Source organism: Mustela nivalis (genome assembly GCF_964662115.1).
Source record: "Mustela nivalis genome assembly, chromosome: 7".
In the NCBI taxonomy this organism is placed as follows: Eukaryota; Metazoa; Chordata; class Mammalia; order Carnivora; family Mustelidae; genus Mustela; species Mustela nivalis.
Genome location: NC_139026.1, coordinates 8,307,698 through 8,329,233, shown reverse-complemented (window position 1 = coordinate 8,329,233; position 21,536 = coordinate 8,307,698). Strand labels below are relative to the sequence as shown.

The 21,536-nt window shown below is 58.4% G+C and overlaps 1 protein-coding gene across 2 annotated transcripts in view; it reads left to right on the top strand.

Moving 5' to 3' along the window:
- CACNA1I (calcium voltage-gated channel subunit alpha1 I) overlaps positions 1–21,536 on the top strand; it is a 114,378-nt gene that overhangs the window by 87,528 nt on the left and 5,314 nt on the right. The window contains exons 15-37 of one of the 2 annotated variants that reach the window (XM_082739911.1): positions 14–107; positions 253–276; positions 1,252–1,514; positions 1,646–2,116; positions 2,383–2,483; positions 3,115–3,238; positions 3,487–3,555; positions 4,113–4,297; positions 4,745–4,871; positions 6,523–6,648; positions 9,012–9,101; positions 9,694–9,886; positions 10,514–10,665; positions 12,339–12,448; positions 13,086–13,219; positions 14,323–14,393; positions 17,003–17,081; positions 17,789–17,910; positions 18,333–18,671; positions 18,893–19,039; positions 19,436–19,558; positions 19,952–20,117; positions 21,308–21,507. In XM_082739911.1, the coding sequence (XP_082596037.1) occupies positions 14–107; positions 253–276; positions 1,252–1,514; positions 1,646–2,116; positions 2,383–2,483; positions 3,115–3,238; positions 3,487–3,555; positions 4,113–4,297; positions 4,745–4,871; positions 6,523–6,648; positions 9,012–9,101; positions 9,694–9,886; positions 10,514–10,665; positions 12,339–12,448; positions 13,086–13,219; positions 14,323–14,393; positions 17,003–17,081; positions 17,789–17,910; positions 18,333–18,671; positions 18,893–19,039; positions 19,436–19,558; positions 19,952–20,117; positions 21,308–21,507 (3,510 nt within the window). The remainder of the gene's footprint in view (positions 1–13; positions 108–252; positions 277–1,251; positions 1,515–1,645; positions 2,117–2,382; positions 2,484–3,114; positions 3,239–3,486; positions 3,556–4,112; positions 4,298–4,744; positions 4,872–6,522; positions 6,649–9,011; positions 9,102–9,693; positions 9,887–10,513; positions 10,666–12,338; positions 12,449–13,085; positions 13,220–14,322; positions 14,394–17,002; positions 17,082–17,788; positions 17,911–18,332; positions 18,672–18,892; positions 19,040–19,435; positions 19,559–19,951; positions 20,118–21,307; positions 21,508–21,536) is intronic. The other variant, XM_082739912.1, reaches the window with a different exon arrangement.

The following is a 21,536-nucleotide window of genomic DNA, read 5'->3' as shown; positions in this document are numbered from 1 at the left end:
GATGGTCTCCCAGGGTGACGCCAATCGCTCCTACTCGGACGAGGACCAGAGCTCATCCAACATGGAGGAGTTTGACAAGCTTCAGGAAGGCCTGGACGGCGGCGCAGGTAAGCAGGTCTCCACTGGCACCTAGGGGACCAGGACCCTTCCCCAGTGATACAGATGGGTGAAGGGCACAGCATCGGGTTTCCCCTCAAGCCCAGGCTCCTGGACTCTAATTCTCTGTGGTTTATTCACATGCACAATGGAAAGAAACACACAAAGGCCCCAAAAGAGGTCAGTGACATTCACAGCCCTCCTGAATTCTAGCCACGGAGGGAGCTACAGTTCACCCAAACCCATCCACAGCATGCCTCTTAGGAAGAGACTCGGACAGACCTCAGAACACCTGGTTTCTGGTCCTGTTGGTACCACTGGGCAGCTTGGAAGGAAGCCTCCCCCACCCTGAGCCAGTGTCCTCTGTGGTAATTGGGCTGGACCGTCTTTGCCTTGCTTCCTGAAGTGGGCCCAGGAGTGAGGTTCCCAGGCTGGGTGAAGCTTGGGGCTGGTGCTGAACACAGGAGACAAACGATCCGCTCATCCAGAAAGAGAGCTGACATGGGGCACCTGGGTGGCTCAATGGTTGTGTCTGCCTTCAGCTCAGGTCATGATCCCAGGGTCCTGAGGTTGAGTCCCCCATCGGGCTCTCTGCTCAGCAGGAGGCCTGCTTCTCCCTCTCCCACTCCCCCTGCTTCTGTTCCCTCTCTTGCTATGTCTTTCTCTGTCAAATAAATAAATAAAATCTTGAAAAAAGAAAATACAACTTAATAGAAAACAGGACTTAGAGTCCATTCCTTAAAAAAAAGAAAAAAAAAAAAAAAAAAAGCAAGCTAGGGGTGCCCGGGTGGTTCAGTGGGTTAAACCCTCTGCCTTCGGCTCAGCTCATGATCCTAGGGTCCCGGGATCGAGCCCCAAATCGGGCCCTCTGCCCACGAGGGAGCCTGCTTCCTGCTCTCTCTCTGCCTACTTGTGATCTCTGTCTGTCAAATAAATAAATAAAATCTTAAAAAAAAAAAAAAAAGCTGACATGACAAGCTCTGAGGAGCATGTATAGAATTGTTGAGTCACTTGTATTATACACCTCAAACTAAGAAACACTGTATGTTAACTATACTTAGTTAAAGAAAAAAAAGTAAGCTGACCGCTCTCCAGGAAGGGTGGAAGAGAGGTACATGACTTATGGTCCAACGCAGAAGGTGGAGGTGTCCCCAGGAAGACTGTTTGCTCTTGTTCTTTCTTTGTCCCCCTTCTGTCTCCATCTCACCCCTCCAGATCCCAAGCTCTGCCCGATCCCCATGACCCCCAATGGGCACTTGGACCCCAGTCTCCCGCTGGGTGGACATCTGGGCCCCGCTGGAGCTGCAGCACCTGCCCCCCGCCTCTCGCTGCAGCCAGACCCTGTCCTGGTGGCCCTGGGCTCCCGCAAGAGCAGTGTCATGTCACTGGGCAGAATGAGCTATGACCAGCGCTCCCTGGTGAGTCCTTGTGGGGTGCTCTGGATGGGTGCTCCCTGCTGGGGCATGTGGTGAGGGACCCTGGGGAGAAGTGCCCGTCGGTCCAGCCTCAGTCACCGCAGTGGCTTGTGTGGGTGGTGTCTTCCTTCCAGTCCAGCTCCCGGAGCTCCTACTACGGGCCGTGGGGCCGCAGCGGGGCCTGGGCCAGCCGCCGCTCCAGCTGGAACAGCCTCAAGCACAAGCCGCTGTCGGCCGAACACGAGTCGCTGCTTTCGGCCGAGCGCGGTGGCGGCCCCCGGGCCTGCGAGGGTGCCAGGGACGAGGGGCCGCTGCGCGCCGCTCCGCCGCATGCCCCGCATGCCCACCACGCGCACCACGGCCCCCACCCGGCGCACCGGCACCGCCACCACCGCCGGACGCTGTCCCTCGACACCAGAGACTCGATGGACCTGGCCGAGCTGGTGCCTACCATGGGGGCCCACCCCCGGGCGGCCTGGCGGGCGGTGGGCCCGGCTCCCGGGCACGAAGACTGCAATGGCAGGATGCCCAGCATCGCCAAGGATGTCTTTACCAAGATGGACGACCGCCGGGATCGCGGGGAGGACGAGGAGGAGATCGACTATGTGAGTGGGGGCGGGGCAGGGGCGGGGCCGGAGCCGGGGGGCGGGGCTGGGGCGGGGCTAGCGGGGGACTGTAGGAGAGCGCGCAGTGGGCGGGCCAGCAATGCTCCCCGCTGCCCTCCTGGGGCTGGTAGAGAAGCCCCCCTTGCCTGGTCTGGGATAGTTTGCAGGTCATCGAGGGGTCCCAGTCTAGTTTATGGCTGGGGTGGGCGGCGATGGGCAGCTCTGCGCAGCGCTGACCCGTCTGCGCTCCGTCCTCGCCTTACCAGACCCTGTGTTTCCGCGTCCGCAAGATGATAGACGTCTATAAGCCGAACTGGTGCGAGGTCCGCGAGGACTGGTCTGTCTACCTCTTCTCTCCCGAGAACAGGTGCGCAAGGCCAGGCTTGCTGTGAGGTTAGAGTAGGGGTAGGCGTGTCTGGGAGGGAGAGATTCCTGCCAAGCCAGGCGAAGTTAGTGGTGAAGGGTCTTCCACGTTGTGGTCCAGCGATGCCGGGTCTGCAGGGAAGGGGGAGGATCCAGGTGTCCTAGATCCCTAGTCTAGGCCACTCCTGTGCTGGCACCAGGTTGGACAAATCCTCAAGTCACCTGGGGTGCTCCCCAGGCAAGGGCATCCGTAGGTAGGTGAAGCAGGGGTTGTGAAGAAGTGAAGACTGGTCCAGGGAAAGGGAGCAGCCTGAGGGAACACCTGGGGGCAGAAGGGGAGGGTATCAGGCTATGTGTGTCCAAGTGGCTGGGAGTTTGGGCTCAGAGATTTGCACCCGTGTTTGGAGGGCCCGAGTGCCAGGGCAAGGGGGATGTCCTTTGTCCTGTGGTGCCAGTGTGCTCGAGGGAGGCAGCTTCAGGTGGGCACCCTGAGCATACACGAAGACCAGAGAAGAGAGACGTCAGCTTCTCTAGGCTGTCCTAGTCCTCGTGTGTGCCTGGGCCCGCTGCCTTTTTTCCTGGCTGGGGCGTGGGGCAAACTGACTCTCACGTGATGCCCTGCCCACCCTACCCAGGTTCCGGGTCCTGTGTCAGACCATCATCGCCCACAAGCTCTTCGACTATGTCGTCCTGGCTTTCATCTTTCTCAACTGCATCACCATCGCCCTGGAGAGGCCCCAGATCGAGGCTGGCAGCACCGTGAGTGGCTACAGCCTTCGGGCAGGGCAAGGGACAAGGGAGAGGGGCAGGCCACCAGGGCCTGCCCTGGGACATTGTGCCGGGCTCAGGGGGCTAGGAGAGCTCAGCCAGGCCCAACACCAAGCCCCATGGAGGGACATGTGGTAGGAGCTCGCCTAAGACTGTGGCCCTTGGCTGAAGGGAAGAGGCTGACCAGGTGGTGGGCGGTTCTGGGAGCCCCTGGGCCCACAAGAGCTCTCTTCTTTCAGGAACGTATCTTCCTCACTGTGTCGAACTATATCTTCACGGCCATCTTTGTAGGCGAGATGACACTGAAGGTAGCTCCGGGCTTCACCTGGGACCCTCTCCCACCCCCGGCTTGGGACCCCTGGCTCTGGGCCAGCCTCTCCGAAAGCTTCTCACTCACCTGCCTCTCAACCACATTCCACGCAAGGCCCTGGAGGCCTGTCCCTGCTAGGTGCCAGCCCCTAGGTTGGGCTCCAGGGACTCAGAGGGGGTCAGCCTCGTCCTTAGCTCTCCGGGAGCTCACATCCCACGTGAAAAGCTAATGTAGGGAAATGTTGAAGGTGTAATACGTACTTGCTGCAATCGTGGGGCAGGGGGGAAGGGTTCCCTCCCGGCTACTTCCCAGAGCGCTGGGCTTTGAGTTGGGTTAGCCAGATGTGTGGGGAATAGGGAACGGGGTGGCCCTCTGGGCCTGTTTCAGGGGGCGGTGGGGCACGTGTCCCCTGTCAGCCCATCCACCCTGCCCTCTGCGGGACTGGTCCCCACATGTCCCACCTGACCTCGTCCCGCCCCCTCCCAGAGGCTGGCCGCACCCTGCCCTGGTCCCCAATCGCCGTCCGGCTGACTCCGCCCATCGCCCCGCCCCCAGGTGGTCTCCCTGGGCCTGTACTTTGGTGAGCAGGCGTACCTGCGCAGTAGCTGGAACGTGCTGGACGGCTTTCTCGTCTTCGTGTCCATCATTGACATTGTGGTTTCCGTGGCCTCAGCCGGGGGAGCCAAGATCCTAGGGGTCCTTCGGGTCCTGCGGCTGCTGCGCACCCTACGCCCCCTGCGGTGAGGACTCCTCCTCTGCGGATGGGGGAATCCCTAGTGAGCTCCTGGGGTCTAAGTGGACCCCTCCCTCTGGCCCTCCTTACCCACTCAGCCCTCTGATAGCCAGATTAGTGCAGACAGGGACCAGGCTGTTGATGCTGCTCTGGGGGAAGAGCCTGGAGACCCAGGCGGGAGGAGGGCGCTGGAAAGGCGGGGCTGAAGGTGGCAGCCAGGACTGCTACCCACTTTCTGTCTGTCCCTGGGTGGCTCGCTGCCATCTCTGGCCTTCAGTCTCCAGATGATGGTGTGGTGTGGACCCCAAGGGGATGGGCTTAGGGCATAGCACACTGCTGTGCATATAGATCTGGGGTTTGGGGTTCTCTCCCCTGGTGACTCTGGGAAAAAGTAGGTGCTTTCCGCAGACATGGCTGTGGGCTTATGGTGCCCCCGGCCCCTGTCTGCCTCCAGGGTCATCAGCCGAGCGCCTGGTCTGAAGCTGGTAGTGGAGACGCTTATCTCTTCCCTCAAGCCCATTGGCAACATCGTCCTCATCTGCTGTGCCTTCTTCATCATTTTCGGCATCCTGGGTGTGCAGGTGAGGGGTGCTCAGGCTGAGGAGGCACTGTGGTGAGCTTTGGGGTTGGGGAAGGGGCTCCGCATTCCTGTTCAACTCTCCCGACCTGTGTTGACCAACCTGGGGGCTCAGGTGGCCCTGCCAGAGCGCCCATGTCCCTGCCAGCTGCAAACTCCCAGTCCAGGGAGAGGGGCGGACACAGACCTAAGTGTCTGAGCGCAAAGAAGTCTGGGTAAATGGGATCACAGAAGTCCAAGCTACACAGAAACAGAGGGCTGGGCTGGAGGCAAGAGGAAAAGCATCCTGGAGGAAGTGGCCTGGGCACTGGGCCTTGAAAGGGAAGTGATTCCACGGGTCATAGCTGGTGGAAGGTATTTCAGGAGAGGGTAGGCACGTGTGTGGAGGTGAGCTCAGGAGCTAGGGCTGGCACAGAGCCAGGAGCCAGTCGGTGGGCTGGGCCAAGGTGGGAGCAACTTGGAATGGCAGCTAAGAAGTTGGGGCCAGTTGGGGTGCGTCGGTGGCTCAGTCAGTTAAGCGACTGCCTTTTGCTCAGGTTATGATCCCAGGGTCCTGGGATTGAGCCCCACATTGGGCTCCCTGCTCAGCAGAGAGCCTGCTTCTCCCTCTCCCTCTGCCTGCTGCTCTGCCTGCTTGTGCTCTCTTTCTCTATCTTTCTAATAAATAAATAAAATCTTAAAAGAAAATAAAAGAAGGTGGGGCCAGTTTCTGTGGAGGTAGAGACCATGGAGAGGCTCTGACCCAGGAGGGACTTGAGCTAACTCGAAGTTTGGTTTGGAGCCCAGGAAGAGGATGGGACCTTAGGGCTGGGCAGGGAGAAGGAATGAGGCACATCATAAAAGTGTGCGGCAGGGTGATGGCTAGAATGACCTGAGCCCTCTGGGGTCTGAGCTGCAGCTGGGGACTTCCCCTTTCTTGTCTGAGTTCTGAGCTGAGACCTCCAAGCTCCTCACCTGGTCCCGGGTTTGGGGCTGGAGCTGCAGAGAGGAAGGGCTTGATGCGGCCTCCATGTGGACAGTGGACCTGCCCCTTCCAGGCAGGGTGCTTGGGTCCCTAGAGAGGGTCCCTTTACCTCTCTCTTCCCCTTGGGGATATGCAGGCAACTTTCTCCTGTGGAGTCCCTGCCCATAGTCTTAGGACTGAGGTCTGTGGAAGAGCCCAGAAATCAGACAGATATTGGATCTGCTTTTTCATTTTTTTTTTTTTTAAGATTTTATTTATTTGACAGAGAGAGAGAGACAGTGAGAGAGGGAACACAAGCCGGGGAAGTGGGAGAGGGAGAAGCAGGCTTCCTGCCAAGCAAGGAGCCCGATGCGGGGCTCGATCCCAAGACCCCAGAATCATGACCTGAGCTGAAGGCAGACGCTTAACCAATTGAGCCACCCAGGCGCCCTGACTCTGTCCCTTCCTAAACCTCATATGACTTTGGGAAAATTACCTAACACCACTGCACCTCAGCCTCCTCATCGGTGAGATGGGCTGAACCCCATGTTGGGGGACTTGGTGAGATGCTGTGCTGAGTGCTTTGTCTAGGTTGTGCACAGAGGAAGTGCCCCCCTGGGGCGGGTCCCTTTCCCGATTTGCATCCCCCCCACCCCCAGCCTGGGTAGACTGGTCCTCTAACCCTGTGGTCCTTACTCCCCCCACCCCCCAGCTCTTCAAGGGCAAGTTCTACCACTGTCTGGGCGTGGACACCCGCAACATCACCAACCGCTCTGACTGCGTGGCCGCCAATTACCGCTGGGTCCACCACAAGTACAACTTCGACAACCTGGGCCAGGTGAGCGCTGCCTGTGTACCCCTGTCCTGACCCCCTGCTCCCCAGTGAATGGGGGTACGAGCTCTTTGGTGCCAACATTCCGGGATCACAGATCAGGCTCTGGTCCAGCTCTGCAGGGACTGACCCTGTGACTTCTTTCTAGGGCTCGGTTTTTCCCTCCTGCAAAATGGGTAGGGGGAGCTCACGTCACAGGCAGTGCGAGGCTTAGAGATCCCAAGTGCTGCGCGTCTTGGGAGTGCGAGGTGCTTAGAGGGGCTTCAGTGAACACTGGTTCCTGGCCTCCACCTCCCTACCCTGGGCACCTGGACAGGAGTTTTAGAGACAGCCAGACCTGGGTGTGAATCCCGGCTCTGTGCCAGTTACTGTGGGCTCTCTGAGCCTCTGTTTTCTCATCTGTAAATTGGGAATATGACGGCCTAGCAGGCAGGCAATGGTAACAGAAAGTAGCAAGCCCCTGGTCCAGAGTGGGTTTCCTCTCCCAGCACCCATCTACTCTGCTCTCCACCTCAGTGGGCAGCCAGGCCCCCTGCCCAGTTCCTGCCTTGCCTGTGGTCCCCTGTCCTGGGAGCCTGCCGGGCGTGGCCCATCTGGTCATGCCCCAGACGAGAAGAGCTTGAGGGCAGTTACGTGTGATCAGATGGGGAGCGCCTTCCCCAGGTCCCACGAGGAGGGAACGAGGTCTGGGTCTGTGGGACCCTGGGCCTGTGCCCCCTCCTCTGCCAGGGACACTCTGGCTGGATGCCACCGAAGCTGTCCCTCACGTGACCAGGGACCCCACTCGCCATGCCCCTGGGAGCGGAGCCATGGGCCCTAGGGCAGCATCCAGTGGGCAGGGAAAGGGAGTCAGGAACTGGGACACAGGAGCTCCCCCAGCCCCTCCAGATTTTCTAGAAGCAGTGCCTTTCAAGTTGTTAATGACTCAGTGGTTGATAAAACAAGAGGTTTGGAAAAAAAAAAAAAAAAAAAAAAAAAACCTGTTCCTGGAAGCTGAGGGAAAGCCTGCGGAGGCCTTCTATGAACTTGTTCCCAACTCCCTGAGCTCAGCGCCAGGCCCAGGGCCCCATTCCCAGGAAGCATCCCCAGCTGGGCCTCTTGATGCCAGGCTAACACCCCAGTAAGGTGTTCTCGAAGTAAGGTGTTCTCAGTGCCCATATGGGGGAGTTAGAGCGCGGCCCAGAGCCTTTGGCTGCTTGCCAGGCCACTCAGGAAGGTTCTAGTGTCTGTGCTTCGGTGCCTTCCCGGGTAAAAGGGGAAGTGACAACAGCTGTGTGTTTCCCGGGGCCCAGGCTCTGCACTTCATGCCTCTGTGACCCCAGGGCCCCCAGGAACATTTGCCTCTTGGCATGTGAGGGCTTCGTGCCCTTGCCTGGCCACGAGGACTCCCTCTGTGTCTCTTGCTCTGTCGTCCTGCTGGGTCTGAGCCCTTTCCAGGCAGCCCTCAGCACCATTCTCAGCTGGAGGGGAGGAGGTGGAGTCTGTGCCCTGGGAGTTGGGAAGAAGGGGTCTGCACCTGCAGGGCAGGAGACCCATCCCAGAACACCATTTCCTTGCCCAGGGTCCCTGGGCCACAACAAAGGAGCCAGTGTGAGCTTGAACCGGGGAGCTTCTGGAGTGGGTGTGTGACCTCTGGTCAGCCACTGGGGATTGGGGCTCTGCAAGGACGGCACTGCTGCTGCTGTCCACTTCTGAAAACCTTTATTGAGTACCTACTGTGTGCAGGGCACTGTGCTAGTGCTGCAGGACCAGCCCGTCGACCTGTTGAGGGGACATGTGTGTGTTTTGGCCTGCCCGCTGTGTAGGAGCCTTGGCTCGTGTCTCCTGGGCATTCCTTCCATTTAAAAAGTCTCACACTAGTGAAGGCAATTATTGCCATTCACAGACAAGGAAGCTGGGGCCCAGAGAAGTTGAGGAAATTGCCCGGAGTCACACAGCCAGTGAGTGGCAGAGTTTGGGCAGAGCCCAGGGCTCCTGACTTCTCTCATAAGCTCCTGCTTTCAGGTACTAAAGACAAGCTTGTGTGATGGTGGCAGAGCCTCTCATGCTTGTCAGGAACTTTCCAATTTAAAGTCTCAGCAGACCCAGCTGGCAGGCACTTAAGCTTTAGCTCCATTCTGTGGGCGAGGGGACAAGAGCTCATGAATCTTATCAAATTAATTTTCAGAGCCAAGCCCAGGACTCCTGGTTTAGTGCTCATTCACCTGCAAGAGTGTCTGTAGGGTTTGTGGCAGGCACTTAGTAGGTTCTCAGGAACGGTTTGTTGTCATCCTCAGGGAAGGCCTCTGTCTCTCTGCCTCCTGAGGGCAGAAAAACGGAGAGCTGTCTACACCTACCACCCCAGGCCCTCTCCCTCCTGTGTCTTCCAGGCCCTGATGTCCCTCTTTGTCCTGGCCTCTAAGGACGGCTGGGTGAACATCATGTACAATGGACTGGACGCTGTTGCTGTGGACCAACAGGTGGGGGGGGGGGCTGGGACCGGTGCAGAGGACAGTGAGGGAGGGACAAGGTATCTCTGGGGCCCAGTTGTCTAAAACTGGCATCAGCAGGATCCCCAGCCCGGGTGTCTCCCCCTGTCATTCATGGCCCACCCCTCACCGTCCTGGCCTGAATCTTCCACCATTAAGCTGCTCTGAGGTAGCATAAGTCACTGTGCCATTTGCTTCACAAACCCCCTGCTATGCAGAAAGAAGATGCTAGACTGGCTTCTGCATGGAGGGTCAGAGCCTTGTGCCTCTAGAACCAAGTGCAGGCAGGGGAGAGAGGGTGAGCCAGTTGGCAGAGGGACAGCAGGGACAGGACGAGGGGAGAGAGCACCATGTTCGGGGAGTCGTGAGTGGGGGTAGGTGGTAGGAGGTGGTGGAGGGGCTGGGCAGAGCTGAGAGGTCAGGAGGCTCCTGTGTGTGCCAGGGCATAGGGCTGGAGTTTAGCTGAGGGCAGTGGGAATCAGGGAGGGTATTACGGCCCGGTCGCTTGTGGAACCTTCCGGAGGCTCATTATCGCGGGGCCCAGTGGTCGGCCTGCCTCAGCCCCATCTGCTGCTTCCCGCAGCCCGTGCCCAACCACAACCCCTGGATGCTGCTCTACTTCATCTCCTTCCTGCTCATCGTCAGCTTCTTTGTGCTCAACATGTTTGTGGGCGTCGTGGTGGAGAACTTCCACAAGTGCCGGCAGCACCAGGAGGCCGAGGAGGCTCGGCGGCGCGAGGAGAAGCGGCTGCGGCGCCTGGAGAAGAAGCGCCGGAGTGAGTGGGTGGCTGCGGAGGGTGGGGCCTCCCTGGCCTGGGCTGCCCCGCCTGTGTGCACCCCATCCTGTGTGCGCCCTGCCTGCGTGTGCCCCATCTCTTCCTGGTGCAACCACTGGTTTTCCTCGTGCATCTTCTGGGCCTCAGGGGCTGGAAGGGAACAGAGGGTCGACTCTGGACTGCTGGCCCTGCCCACCCCTTCAGAATCTCCCTGTCCAGGTGATCCAATCCCCTGTTGCTGTCCACTGACTCCACTGGTGGCCCCCTGCTGGCTCAGTTCCTGAGGGCAAAGGCCTGGACGCCTAGCCATGAGCTGCGGGACTCCTTCCTTAGCCCCAGCAGATCCGGAGCCCCTGCCATGATGGGCGTATTTGGAGGAGATGGGGACAGTCATTGTCCTGCCCTCCACCACCTCCTACCCCTTTTCTTTGTGTCCACACCATCAACTGGGCAGAAGAGACCTAACTCTTATTCTTGGGGCCTGGGGTGTTCTGACATCTCTCCCCTTGCTTCCTCCCTCCCCTGTGCTGTTCCCTCCATGTGCTCTGTTCCCTACCTGGGCCCTAACCCTCTGTGGTTTGTGCCATTCCCTCACCCCCCACCCCCATCCCCCACACCCCCCTGCAGAGGCCCAGCGGCTGCCCTACTATGCCACCTATTGTCCCACCCGGCTGCTCATCCACTCCATGTGTACCAGCCACTACCTGGACATCTTCATCACCTTCATCATCTGCCTCAATGTGGTTACCATGTCCCTGGAGCACTATAATCAGCCCACGGTGAGCCCTGGCCCCAGCCCCAGCCTGAGGTCACATGGTAGGGTTGGGTTCTCAGCAGGACCCAGGGACAGGATGAGGTAGAAGGGTCTGAGCAGCACCCCCGTTTGGGGCCCTGGGCTCAGGAAGCTCATGGCCTGGTAGGACAAATGAAAGAAAGGGAAATGTCACTTGCTCTTGGTGAGTGGGGAGGTGACATTTGGGCCCAGCCTTGAACATGGGTGCCAGTGGCAGTGGTGTGTGCGTGACTCTGCAAGAGAGGCTACAGATATTAACTCTAATGCTCACAACAATCAAAGGTGGGGGAGGAGCCTTTCTACAGATTTTGTAGAGGAAGAAACTGAGGCTCAGAGGACATATGCTACCCAGATTACTTAGCCTATAAGTAGCAGAGCCAGAACTGGAACTCAGATTTTCATTCAAGGCCTACCATGTGGCCTCCACTACTCCCCAGGCATATGGAGCCTGGGGGAGGGGCATTCCTGTGGCAGGATCATTGGAGACAAACACGGGCCTGGAGGGAAATGACCGGTTCCCAGCCAGTTGCCAGCAGTACTGGTGCGGGCATGCAAGGGGCATGTAGGGAAAAGTGCATTCTAAAAGCCTCAACATTTTGGAGCTAGGGGGACGAACGATGAGGCTGAGCCTTCAGGTGAGGTTTTGTTATCTTGTTTTAAATGACAGGAGAGGTATATTATAAATGCAGGGAAAAGGAAGGCAACCATTAACAGAATGAGCAATAATTGTAGAACTTCCAAATTAACATAAAGAAGTAGGGTAACAATGCTGACTATTTCTTGTGTGCCCAGCACTGGACTATTACCTCACTTAATTTGTATTACCTCGCTTAATTTGAGGTAGGTACTCTTATCATCCCCCATGCACAGATTTGGGAACTAAATCCCAAAGAGGTCAAGTGACTTGCCTAAGGTCACATAGTGAATAGGGAGTGTGTGCTGGGCCAGGATTTATATCTAAGCAGTCTTGTTCCTTTTTTTTTTTTTTTTAAGATTTTATTTATTAATTTGACAGACAGAGATCACAAGTAGGCAGAGAAACAGGCAGAGAGAGAGGAGGAAGCAGTCTCCCCACTGAGCAGAGAGCCCGATGTGGGGCTCGATCCCAGGACCCTGGGATCATGACCTGAGCTGAAGGCAGAGGCTTTAACCTGTTGAGCCACCCAGGCACCCCTAAGCAGGCTTGTTCTTAATCATGATCTTCATACTGCCTCATATTGCCTCCAGATGGGTAACTAGACCAAACCAGCAGAAATAAGGAAGAAGAAACAGCAATGTAAAACAAATAGTGCACGTTAAATAAAATGGAGGGGATAAAAGCTGATATAGAAACCATTGCACTAAATGTAAATGGACTAAATTCTCCCCTTAAAAAGCAGAGACTTTCAGGGTGCCTGGGTGGTTCAGTGGGTTAGGCCTCTGCCTTCAGCTCGGGTCATGGTCTTGGGGTCCTGGGTTCAAGCCCTGCATCAGGCTCTCTGCTCAGTGGGGAGCCTGCTTACCACCCCCGCTGCCGCCTGCCTCTCTGCCTACTTGTGATCTCTGTCTGTCAAATAAATAGGTGAAATCTTAAAAAAAAAAAAAAAAAGACTTTCTGAATGGAGGAAGGTAGGGGGCAGCCCCTGGGGTCTGGATCATGTTTCTCTCTGCCCTTCATAGTCTCTGGAGACAGCTCTCAAGTACTGCAACTACATGTTCACCACTGTGTTTGTGCTGGAGGCTGTGCTAAAGCTGGTGGCGTTTGGGCTGAGGCGCTTCTTCAAGGATCGGTGAGCAGCTTGGCTGGGCTGGGGCAGCATGGAGTGGGCTGCTGGATGGGGAAGGGGTCCTGACCCCTGGGGAAGCCTGGAACAGCCAGAGTAGGGAAACCAGTAAGTGGGCACTGACGGCCAGGGTCCCCCAGGTGCTGCCTGCAGCTCTGAACAGGGAGTGATTATGGTCCCACCTGACAGAAACAGGACAGTCTCTTATGTCTCTTCAGTTCATCTTTCATGGGTCCTCCATAACTCACAGGCAGAATGGGGCATACCTCACGTCAGTCCTTCTTTTCAGAGGGAATAAGTGAGGTTCAGAAAAGTTGATGGACTAGCCCAAGGTCACATGGAGGGAGCAGGCTCAGGATTCCAATCTAGAAGTCATAGCTCATTCCTCCTCCTCTTTAGGAGGCCAGAGATGTTTATTTAACACGGTCAGCCTCTCGCTTGAGGGATTGGAGGCTGTGGGGGTCAAAGAGGGAGCCAGACTCAGTGGCGTCTGGTGGGGCTGGTAGGGAGGGTGACCACACATAGCTGTGGGCCTCATCAGGAGGGTGGAGATCTGTGACGCTCCTCCCAACCTAGGCATTTCTAAGCCAGAGCGCTTCTCGCCCTGCCTCCCACTCTTGCCCTCTCCTGCCCGGCTGAGCAGGTGGAACCAGCTGGACCTGGCCATTGTGCTGCTGTCAGTCATGGGCATCACGCTGGAGGAGATTGAGATCAACGCAGCTTTGCCCATCAACCCCACCATCATCCGCATCATGCGGGTTTTGCGCATCGCCCGGGGTGAGGGGCACAGGGTGATGGGGTGGGGCTGGGCAGGGGCTGGATGGGACTCCCAGGAGTGGGGTGGGGAGAGGCATGTGGGCATAATGGGCTTTCTACTGAGCAGCGAGAACAGCAGCCAGGAGACGCACACACCAGACATACACACTTGCCCCCTGTGTGTACACACTCATGTGCCCTTGTCCACAGACTGCTCTGTATGGCACACTGTACCTCCACCTCCTTATTTTTTTTTAAGATTCTATTTATTTATCTGGGGGAGGGAGACAAGCCAGAGGAGAGGCAGAGAGAGAGGGAGAAGCAGACACCCTACTGAACAAGGAGCTCGATGTGGGACTTGATCCCAGGACCCTGGGATCATGACCTGAGCCAAAGGCAGAAATTTAACCGACAGAGCCACCCAGGCATCCCATCTCATCTCCCTATGACACCATGACCCACGTGGACCAGCCTCAGGTTGGGATGAAAGGAACTCAGGGCAGCTGGGAAGGCACCCGGAACTCTAGTTCCTCGTGGGCGTGAGTCCAACACTGGCTAAGCCATGCAGTCCTCGATGCTTCCTATAACATTTGCTTCCCCCAGAAGTTCCTCTCTCACCCTGAGGCTGGGCCTACACTCCCTTCACAAACCTCCTGCCTCTGGCCTGGTACCTCCCGGTCTTTTGCTTCTCCACCTGCAACAGCTTGTTGCCTCCGGGCTCCCAGGTGGGGAGGGTGCGGAGAAATTCAGCATAGAAGTCTGGAGCTTTCTTTAGCCTGAGGGAAGGGAGAGATGTGGGTACTCAGGCATGTTGGCCTCATCTCGGTGAACTGTGCTCATGGACACACTTTGGTCCCATTGTGTGTGGGCCCGCCTTCTCTTGGACACATTCCCACTGACACCTGCACCTCGTGAATGCACCGTTGTGCACAGCCTTGTTCAGGGACACCCGTGTACTTACTGTGTGGCATCCCGGAGCTGTCCCCTTTGCTCACATACTCCTCTGGCTTCTCCCTTCTCCACCTCACTTTTGCACACACACACACACACACACACACACCCGCCCCTCACACACACTCTGCCTTCCCCTGGGCTGAGTGGGCCGGGCTGGATCTCGCCTGCAGTGCTGAAGCTGTTGAAGATGGCTACCGGGATGCGGGCCCTGCTGGACACGGTGGTGCAGGCTCTGCCCCAGGTAAGAGCGCCCCCTTCTGGCGGCCTGCATGGCTGTCACTGGCATCTCACAGGTCCTGGGTTCCCTTCTCCAGCCTGCCCAGAGCCAGGGCAGAATCCTGTCTCCAGAGACAAGGTTTGAGCCTGGGGCTGTGACAGAGACAAACGTCAAGTGCTCACAGTGCCTGCTGCATTCCAGGTCCTGAGCTGGGTTCTGACAACCCTTATGGGGCCCTCAGGAGTGTCCAGGCTGGTGTGAAGACAGATGGTTCCAGTCAATGTGGGGAGGAGAAAGAGGGGGTCCTGACACTCCCTGGGGAAATCAGGGCGGACCTCAGGGGACTGTGAACTTGACCTTGTGGGGTGGCTTGGCAGAAGGAGGTGGTGATGTGGATGGGAGGTTCGGATAGGACCTGTTTGGTGGGGACAGCATGAGACGCTGACCTGGGTGGAAACCCTAGCAAGTAGGAAAGCGCACATCGCCTCATCCCATTGGCCAGTGGAAGGGAGAGAGGATCAGGGCCACACAGGATGTGACTTTCATCTTCCTGGGAAATCCGAAATCCCAGTCCTCCCCTCCCCCACTGTCCTGACTCCTTAGGACCCCCCTTCGCCCTCACCTCAGGGTGGCCTCTGCTCTGGGGAGAGCCTCATACACATTCGTTTATTCATGATGACTCATCTAGTCTTTAGGGATTTCAGGCATCTTAAAATAAAGGGCACGATCCAGCATGATAAAAATGAGGATAAAAAATTAACAGCCCTGGGAAGGTGGAAGCAGAGCTAATTCTCTCAGGCACATGGGCCAAGGATGCTCACAAGTTTGCTGTGAGTGTCCCAGCAGCCTCCTTACAAAGGGAAAGCGACAGAGCTCTCATCAGGTCTGGAGGGAAAGCAAGCAGGGATGTTCATTCAAACGGATGTGGTTTTTCCGAACACGCAGTCCCTTCGGAGGAATTTTTCACATGGAGATGCCCAGAATGTCCCAGCTTCAAGTAGGAAACACGATAGTAATGACAGTCACATCAGCACTTTTAAGAGACGTACACATCCAGTACCACATAGGATGGGGGACTTACTCTCAAAATCTTTTAGCTGTCATATGGACATCGGACATTTTCTCCGTTCTGTGTAAAGTGCTATGAAAATGACACTCCCACCAGTCTCTGCCCCCCTGCAGAGAGAGGAGGCAACAAGGAAGGCTTCTCAGAGGAGGTGACTCTTGACCTGAGCTTTGAGGGATTGGGCAGAGGCACTTACTAGGCAAAGACAGGGAAAGGGTCTTCCCTGCATGGGGAACAGAATGTGCGAACGGAGTCTGGTTTCTGTGCGGCTGGAGTGGGAAGATCAGGCTGGGGTGGGGGCTAGTCCACGGGGCTAGGTTGCAAAGGGCTTTGAAGCCAGGACAGCAAACTCGGGCTTTATCCTGTGGGCAGTGGGCATCATAAGAGGTTCTGGACAGGAGAGGCCTCAAGCAGGACGGCCTTTAAAGGAGAGGCTGGAGGCAGGGAGGCCAACAAGGAGGCTGCTGGGGCTGTGCAGTCTTTAGGAGATGCCGTGGGTGGAAGGAGGGACGGACCGGGAAGGTGAGGTCCACCCTGGTTCAGAAGCGCCGCTCACCTGGGCCTGCAGAGGGCGTGAAGCTGACCAGAGGTCCAGGGCCACGCTCACTCCCTGGCTTCGGAGTTGCGCAGTAAGTGCCTGCACCGTTAGCGAGCAGAGTGTCTTCTAATGAGTCAGACGCTACTGGTGTGGTTGTACAACAGCTTGGAGGAAATCCTCCTGCGGAGCAGAGAAACATTAGGGGGCTGTGGTTAACATGGTTTACTTTTCAACAATTAATGCAGACCTTCTTCTGATTCTGTGCATGCAGGACTTCTGAGGGTTCCGGGAGGTAGTCTGTTTCTAGGGCAGGAATATTCTCGAGCCTTATCTCATCCATAGCATTCGTTAGAGGCTGTCTCCGGTGTATGGCTGGATTTGAAATAGCTTTATAATCGGGGACATTTTGTTCCCACAGGAGCCGTGGGACCGGGGTGGCTGGGTTTGCGGGAAGTTTCTGGGGCTCACAACCCTGCGTGATTCCTCTGTCCGCTTCCTTCCACGGCCAGGCCCTGTGCGGGCTGAAGGAGGCGGACCCAACCTAACCCAGCCCCGTCCCGACTCTCAAGGATTCCTCGGCCCTGCAGAGGCCTGTGGTGGGGACGCGGGCAGCAGCGCTGTTGCTGAGACACGACCCCCCCAACCTCACTCTCTGCATTCGTTTGTGGGATGTGGCCTAGCACACGCGTGTGTGGAGGAGTGATTGTGCCTGCCGGGTTTGGATCCTAGTCCTCCCTCTTACTAGCTGTGTGACCTCAGCCGCTTCCCCACTCAGTGCGTGTCTTTGTCATCTCCAGGGTGGGGTAACGTGTAGCTCATAGAGGTCTGTGCGGGATAAGCGAGCTTACGAATCGGAGGTGTTTGAAACCGGCAGCTCAGGGGAAGGGCTCTGCCCGCATTTTGTTATTCTGTGTCCTTGTGGGACCTGGCCTCCCCCCGGCGTTGGGGGGGGTGCGGCTGCAGGGTGCCGGCCTGGGGCACAGAACCTGACCCTCAGGCTGGCCCCGCCCCACCTGCTCTCCCCGACAGGTGGGCAATCTGGGCCTTCTCTTCATGCTGCTTTTCTTCATCTACGCCGCGCTGGGCGTGGAGCTGTTCGGGAAGCTGGGTGAGTGCCTCCCGAAGCAGGCCCCGGCTGGTGAGGGGGCAGAACAGGCCTGGAGGAGGGCGTTAGCAGGGTGGGGAGGCCGCAGATGTGGCCGAGTGTCCCATCAGGGTCTTTGTAGTGGGGGATGTCCCCACAGCTGGCCCGTGTGGGGACAGAGGGGTGACCCTCAGCCGTCGATGTCCACCCTCCAGGGTGGATGGTACTTTGGAGAGCCACCAGCCTGGATGCGGCGGCATATGTGAGGCCTGTGCAGCAGAGCCCTGACTGGGAGCCCCACGCCCCACTGTCTGAGCTCCCAAGGATGACCCTTCTAGCCACGTGCGCCAGTGCTCGTCCCGAGCCAGCGCGGCCCCAGGGAGCGCAGTGGTAGGGGGGTTGCAGGCCGAGGGCAACACAGCCCCTGCCGAGCCAGCCCTGCATGGGGTTGGTTTCAGAAAGCGGGGCTCCCTTGGGGGCTGGCCCTCACCCATCTTCCCTTCTCTCAGGGCCTGATACACCAGTGAGGGGAGGAGCCAGGCTCGCCAGAGTCTGAGTGCCAGCTGGTGTGCCCCTCCCTGAGCCTCAGTTTCTCCATCTGTGGGCTGAGCGTAGTCCATACACACCTTCAAGGATTGGGGACCCTGAGATGAGGCTGGGAGGCCCTGGTGCAGGGCGGGCCAGGCAGGGACTGTGCAGTGGGACAGGGCTGACCTCTTCTCGCCTTTCAGTCTGCAATGATGAGAACCCCTGTGAGGGCATGAGCCGGCATGCCACCTTCGAGAACTTCGGCATGGCCTTCCTCACGCTCTTCCAGGTCTCCACCGGTGACAACTGGAATGGGATCATGAAGGTACCGGGGGCGGGCTGGGGAGGCAGCCAGCGGCTTGGGGGCTAGGCAAGGGTTCTGACAGCTAGGGCTCCCTCCCGGCGCTCCACCGCACACACGGGAGGGGAGAGCAGGGCAGTGAGAAGCAGAGGGACCTGCTTGGAGCTCTGAAGCCCAGCAAGGTGGAGATGAGCCCAGAAATCGTTCTCTGGGTACCTCTGCCTGCTGCTCTGGGATCAGGGCTCCGCCCAGGGCCAGAGGGGACTTGGGGCCCACAGTCCAGGGTCAGGGGCTGCAGGCACCGCTCCTCCTCACCTGTCCACCCCGGGGAGGCTCCCTGGCTGCGGTCCACGGCCCGGCCTGGGCGGACGGGGCTCAGGGAACGCAGAGCGGAGGCGCCCGGGCCCTCGCCGGGCCCTCACAGAGCCTCGCCGCCCCCGGGGCAGGACACGCTGCGCGACTGCACCCACGACGAGCGCAGCTGCCTGAGCAGCCTGCAGTTCGTGTCGCCGCTGTACTTCGTCAGCTTCGTGCTCACGGCCCAGTTCGTGCTCATCAACGTGGTGGTGGCCGTGCTCATGAAGCACCTGGACGACAGCAACAAGGAGGCCCAGGAGGACGCCGAGATGGACGCCGAGTTGGAGCTCGAGATGGCCCACGGCCTGGGTCCCAGCCCGCGGCCGCCCGCCAGCTCCCCGGGGGGCCCTGGCCGGGGCCCGGGCGGGGCGGGCGGCGGGGGCGACGCCGAGGGCCGCCTGTGCCGGCGCTGCTACTCTCCGGCCCAGGTGGGCAGGGGTGCAGAGGGCGGCACCGCGGGGCTGGAGGGGGCAGTCGGGCGTCCGAGGCCTCAGGCAGAGACCTGGGTCGTTTTGAGCCCCACCCTGCCCGGCTCCATTTTAGGGGTGACCCTGTGACAGGGGGTTGGGTCCCGCCCGCCCCGCAGTCCCTCCCCCCCCAGAGCTGGCCGATAATCCCGCCTGTCCCCACCCCGTCCCCGTCCGCCTAGGAGAACCTGTGGCTGGACAGCGTCTCTTTAATCATCAAGGACTCCTTGGAGGGGGAGCTGACCATCATCGACAACCTGTCCGGCTCCATCTTCCACCACTACTCCTCGCCGGCCGGCTGCGAGAAGTGTCACCACGACAAGCAAGAGGTAATGGCAGCCTCAGTGGGGAGCTGGTGCCTCGTGGTGGGGACAATGTGAAGTCTGGCAGAGGACAGCCCAAGGGAAGAGCGTGGGTCCCCCCGACCAGTGCTGTTCAGCTTACAGGGGTGCTGAGTCTGGGGGCAAGTGGACCAGCGTTGGCATTCACAGTCTGTGACGATGAGGCTGCCCGAGGGCGCGGCCCCGGCCTAGCACTGGACTGACTGTCACGCCATCGTGTGTCCCCCACCCCCTGCTCAGACTGGGTCCCCGGTGCGTGGTGGCATAACTTCCATGCTCAGCAAATCTCTGCCTCTGTACCTACCTGCTTGTGTCTTTCTGGAAGACCAGGCCTGCCCCTTCCCAACCCCCAGGGTGACCTGAGGCGGCCACCTCTCCCTGCAGGTGCAGCTGGCCGAGACGGAGGCCTTCTCCCTGAACTCAGACAAGTCCTCCTCCATCCTGCTGGGTGATGACCTGAGTCTCGAGGATCCCACAGCCTGCCCGCTCGGCCCCAAGGACAGCAGGGTGAGCGGTCCCAGTGGGCTTCGTGGGGCTGTCCCTGCAGGCTGGCCTCCACCCGGCCAGCCAGAACACTGCTTCTTCCTCGTGCATGGGCCTAGGTCTTTACCAGGCACTTGGCTACAGTGACAAGGAAGACCCTTGGGATCTTAGGGCCGAGCCTGGAGTGAGCAGGAAACAGCAACCTGCCTGGGACACCAGAGAGGGCTTCCTGGAGGTGGGGCCCTTTCACCTGGGTTTTGGAAGATGACCATTGTTGGCCAGGTGGAAGAGCGAGAAGGCCATCTCGGGCGATGAGAGTGGCCCAAGCAAAGGCTGTGGAGCAGGGGCATAAAGGCAGCTGGGGCAGGGTCTTCCCTGTCCCCCCTCACCACCCTAACCTGCCTCCCTTTCCTGCAGGGTGAGCCGGACACACCTGAGCCCGTGCACGCAGGAGAGGTGGGCGAGTGCTTCTTCCCCTTGCCCAACACAGCTGTCTCATCGGATCCGGAGAACTTCCTGTGGGAGAGGGAGGTGGTCCCATCCAATCCCGTCCGGTCCTGGCTGAAGCAGGAGAGCAGCCGAGGTGAGGAGGGGGAGCCCTCACCAGCTCCCCACGGCCCCGATCTCTGGCAGCTGCTGCAGAGGGGCTGGCCAAATGCTTTTCTTAGTGTCTCTGCCCAGACAATTCTATTGAGTCCAGAAAGAACCAGATGCTTAACGGACAATAAAAGATGGGATTCTCTGGTCTGATGTAACAATGATAAAAATATCAAGATAATACAGGGAGGTGAGATAATAATGATCTGGCAACCTGATCTAATGGGAGGTTCATGCTGAGCTCCTAGAAGCTGTGGTGAAAAGGGAAACGGGTCACATAGAGTTCTCATTAGGCAGAAGGAAAGCTGCCAAATTATTGTGGTATTTTTCTAGAGTTGAATGTGAGACGTGTTTATCCACATCTTCACATGAGGTGATTTTGAACAACAGAAAGCCCATTGTAAAATGTTGGGACATTTATCTTTCGGCCCCACACTCAGCATCCTGCGTCTGTGCGCTGGGCTTGTGGACAGAGGGCCTAGTTCCCTTGTTCGTCACTTGGGCTCACCGTCACCTCAAGTCTTCTTGGAGGGTGATGGGAATCTGGTTCCACAGCACTAGCTCAGGGAGATGAGCTCATCAGCAAAGAGACCTCTCCAGACCCTGAGCCCACCCCAGGTACTTTCTGGAAGGCCAGGCATCGAGCTCCTTCCAGGAGCTGGGGGTGGAGTGACTTTTCTAAGGACTCTCCCTAAAGCCAGTGGCCTTGGTGGCTAAGGTGCCAAGACCCCAGGCTTCCTGGACCTGAATGAGGGTGCAGGACCCAAGAGCCACTCTGATTGAGTAAAAGCTTGTCCCCTTTAGTTAACTCTTCATTTGTATAGTCCTTAAACAATAAGACGACACAGAACAGGAACCTCCCCCCACCCCCGCTGGAGACATTCAAGTTATCCAGCCTGGGGTCCCTCTTTCGAAGAGGAAGGAGCTCAAGGGTCCTTGAGCCTGGGTCTACTGGCTCCAAAAGCCTGTCTTTGCCCAGTGGCCAGGAATCGGAGCGGCTGGCTCAGTATTTCTTTCTGGCTTTTGCAACGGAGACATCAGCTCTCAGAGGGGGAGATTTACCCAGAGTCCCACAGCCAGTTTGGTAGGAAGCCTCCTGCCTGTGGGTCTAGAAGGCATCCTCCAGGGGCCTACCAGCCCGAGCCCGCTCCCTAGCCCCCTCTCCTCCTTCCCCAGCTGCACCCCCGAGGCCCTTCTCCCCGGATGCCTCCAGCCCCCTCCTGCCCATGCCCGCCGAGTTCTTTCACCCTGCTGTGTCTGCCAGCCAGAAAGGGCAGGAGAAGGGCCCTGGCACTGGGACCCTCCCCAAGATCGCCCTGCAGGGCTCCTGGGCATCCCTACGGTCGCCGAGTGTCAATTGCAGCCTCCTCCGGCAGGTATGGGCACCTCCTCGTCTCCACGAGCT